General features: G+C 62.8%; 1 protein-coding gene across 1 annotated transcript; it reads right to left on the bottom strand.

The window, feature by feature from the left end:
• Nucleotides 1–576: 576 nt before the first annotated feature.
• RAB25 (RAB25, member RAS oncogene family) lies at nt 577–2,683 on the bottom strand. Its single transcript, XM_010004184.1, has 5 exons — nt 2,644–2,683; nt 1,404–1,599; nt 1,094–1,287; nt 807–938; nt 577–584 (listed from the first exon to the last, which is right to left on the bottom strand). Exons 1-5 carry the CDS (start codon nt 2,681–2,683, stop codon nt 577–579), a joined length of 570 nt encoding a protein of 189 aa, XP_010002486.1.
• Nucleotides 2,684–2,716: the final 33 nt, after the last annotated feature.

The raw sequence follows: 2,716 nt of genomic DNA, 5'->3' as shown, positions 1-2,716 counted from the left end.
CCTTCGGGGCAAGCAGGGACAGTTTGCAGCCCCCTGCCCGGGCACGGCTCTGCCTCTCGTGGCCTTGCCAGAGGTGACAAGGGAGCAGCTCCCGGGTCCTTCCCTGCAGCACCAGGGAACACCCGCAGCTTGGGCAATTTCCTCTTGCCCAATCCGGGATCAGGGCCTCACCCCGCATTGGGGCTGGCAGCTCACTGGGCCAGGCTGGCTCGGCATGGCATGGCATGGCATGGCACAGAACAGCATGGCATGGCACAGAATGGCATGGCATGGCACAGAACAGCATGGCACAGAACAGCATGGCATGGCACAGAATGGCATGGCATGGCACAGAACAGCATGGCACAAAATAGCAAGGCATGGCACAGAACAGGTACAGCATGGCTCAGCATGGCACAGCACAGCAGAGCAAGGCACATCCTGGCACAGCACAGCCTGGCACAGCACAGCCCAAGGTGGCACAGCCCGTGCTCCTGCCCCACTGCTCCCAGCTGCCATTCCCAGCTGAGCATCCCTTCTGAATCCCTGTTCCCCAGGTCCCCAGGGCCGGTTCCACCAGCTGCTGGAGACGTTGAGTCAGGAGCCTGGGACAACAGGAAGGGAACCCGGGATTACAGGGGCAGGAGGAGCCCCCGGGGCTCCGGGGATGCCCAAGGGCTGGGAGAACAAAGCCACAGGGTGCGGAGAGTGAAACCAAACCAGCCAGAAAGACAACACTGAAACCAGCCCCAAAGAGCTGCCACGGAGCAGGGCAGAGAGACTCTGCACCCTCCACCCAGCCCCTGCACCCCTGGCACAGCACCCACAGGACCCTGGCCCTTGGGGACCCCCCTGCACCCCAACATCCCTGCTCCTACCCTTCAGGATGGTCTCAAACGCCTGCTCCACATTGGTGGAGTCCAGAGCTGAGGTCTCAACAAACAACAGCCCGTTGTTGTCTGCAAGAGAGGAAACCCCCCAAGATGCTGCAGATCCCAGGGAGGTCACAGCTCCGTCTTGGAGCCTCGCGCTCAGGTGCCCACGTTGGTGCAGGTCCCTGCTGTCAGGGAGGGTCCCAAGCCCCCAGCCCCACGCCAGGGGTGCCAGCCCCTACCTGCAAACATTTTTGCCTCCTCCATGGGCACCTCCCGAGCCTGCGCCAGGTCGGTCTTGTTCCCCACCAGCATGACCACGATGCTGGCCTCAGCGTGGTCGTACAGCTCCTTCAGCCAGCGCTCCACCACGTCGTAGGTCTGGTGCTTGGTGATGTCAAAGACAACCAGAGCACCCACAGCCCCCCGGTAATACCTACGGGAGAACCCCACCATCACCCCCTGCTCCGGACACCCCCCTCCCCAGAGCATCATCACCCGTGGAGCTCAACCAAAGGGGACATCAGCACCCAGGAGGTGCCCCGTCCTTACGCGGAGGTGATGGCCCGGTACCGCTCCAGCCCGGCCGTGTCCCAGATCTGAGCCTTCACCACAGCCCCTCCCATGGGGACGCTGCGGGTGGAGAACTCCACGCCGATGGTGGTGCGGCTGTCGTGGTTGAACTCGTTGCGGGTGAAGCGGGAGAGCAGGTTGGTTTTGCCCACCCCGGATTCCCCGATCAGGACAACTGTGGGAGGAGGAAGGGAGGAAAGTCCGTTGGAGCTGTCAGGGAGGGGGCTGCTCCAGGACACTTCATAGAAGCAGTGGAATCATGGAATGGGTTGGGTTGGAAGGGGCCTTAAAGCTCATCCAGTCCCACCCCCCTGACATGAGGGACACCAGCCCAGGTTGCTCCAAGGCCCATCCAACCTGCCCTTCAACACTGCCAGGGATGGGAAAACCACTTTGAAGATCATCTAGGGGATCATCCAGGTCATCTTGAAGGTCCCTTCCCACCCAAGCCGTTCCATGATCTGAAGATCATCCAGTCCCACTGTGGGCAGGGACACCTCCCACCAGCCCAGGCTGCTCCAAGCCCCATCCAACCTGCCCTCGGACACTTCCAGGGATGGGGCACTTCCCAGGAATTCAAATCACCCTTCCTGACCCGAGCCAGGCTGTGGGCAGCAGGAGGATGAGGACACTGGCCCAGGTCACCCAGCTGCAGTGGCCACCGAGGACTGGCACACACTTGCCCAAGGTGAGCACCAAGGAGCAACGTGGTCCAGCTGGTAACACTTGGCAGAGACACAGGACACAGGGACCCCTCACCTGGGGGACTCAAGGTGGGGGGCACAAGGCTGTGACTTGTGTTTCCCCAGCCCAGGTGTGACCCCCGTGTCCTCTGCCTGTGCCACCACCCATGTCACTGCAGCAGAGTGACATTTAGTGACTTCTAACCACCTGCTGCACCTCCTGGGCTCTCACGGCATTTCCAGCCCCGGGTGTCTCAGCCCTCCCTGTGCCCAGTGCCCAGCAATCCCGGGGTCCCACGCGCAGCCTGGGGGTGGGCACGGGTCTCAAGAGGTCTCTGTGGACCCCAGTGCCACCCACCAGCCCCATCCTGGACAATCCTCCCCAGTCCCAGACCCTCTGCAGCTCCCAGCTGCCACCAGTTGTCCCAGCTTGGGGGGGAGGGGAGGGGGAAGCACCTTAATTCCCACCCCAGAGCCCCCAGATTCCTGCTCCGCGCCTTTTGGGGAGGGGGATTCGCAGCCAGCCCAGGACTCACCCTTGAAGACAAAGTTATAATCCTCCTCGGCGCTGCCCATGTCGCCGGGGCCACCGGCGGGGGGGCGCGGGCG

This window comes from Chaetura pelagica, unplaced genomic scaffold (genome assembly GCF_000747805.2).
Source record: "Chaetura pelagica isolate M959 unplaced genomic scaffold, ChaPel_1.0 scaffold1168, whole genome shotgun sequence".
NCBI classification, from domain to species: domain Eukaryota; kingdom Metazoa; phylum Chordata; class Aves; order Apodiformes; family Apodidae; genus Chaetura; species Chaetura pelagica.
Note: the sequence above shows the minus strand (reverse complement) of the source record. Positions and strands in the feature narration are given on the sequence as shown.

Coding starts and splice junctions, on each gene's coding strand:
- RAB25 (XM_010004184.1), bottom strand. CDS start 2,683: ATGGGCAGCGCCGAGGAGGATTATAACTTTGTCTTCAAGG. Junction 1,600..2,643: donor TTATAACTTTGTCTTCAAGG/GTGAGTCCTGGG, acceptor CTCCTCCCACAG/TTGTCCTGATCGGGGAATCC. Junction 939..1,093: donor GGAGGCAAAAATGTTTGCAG/GTAGGGGCTGGC, acceptor CCTCTCTTGCAG/ACAACAACGGGCTGTTGTTT.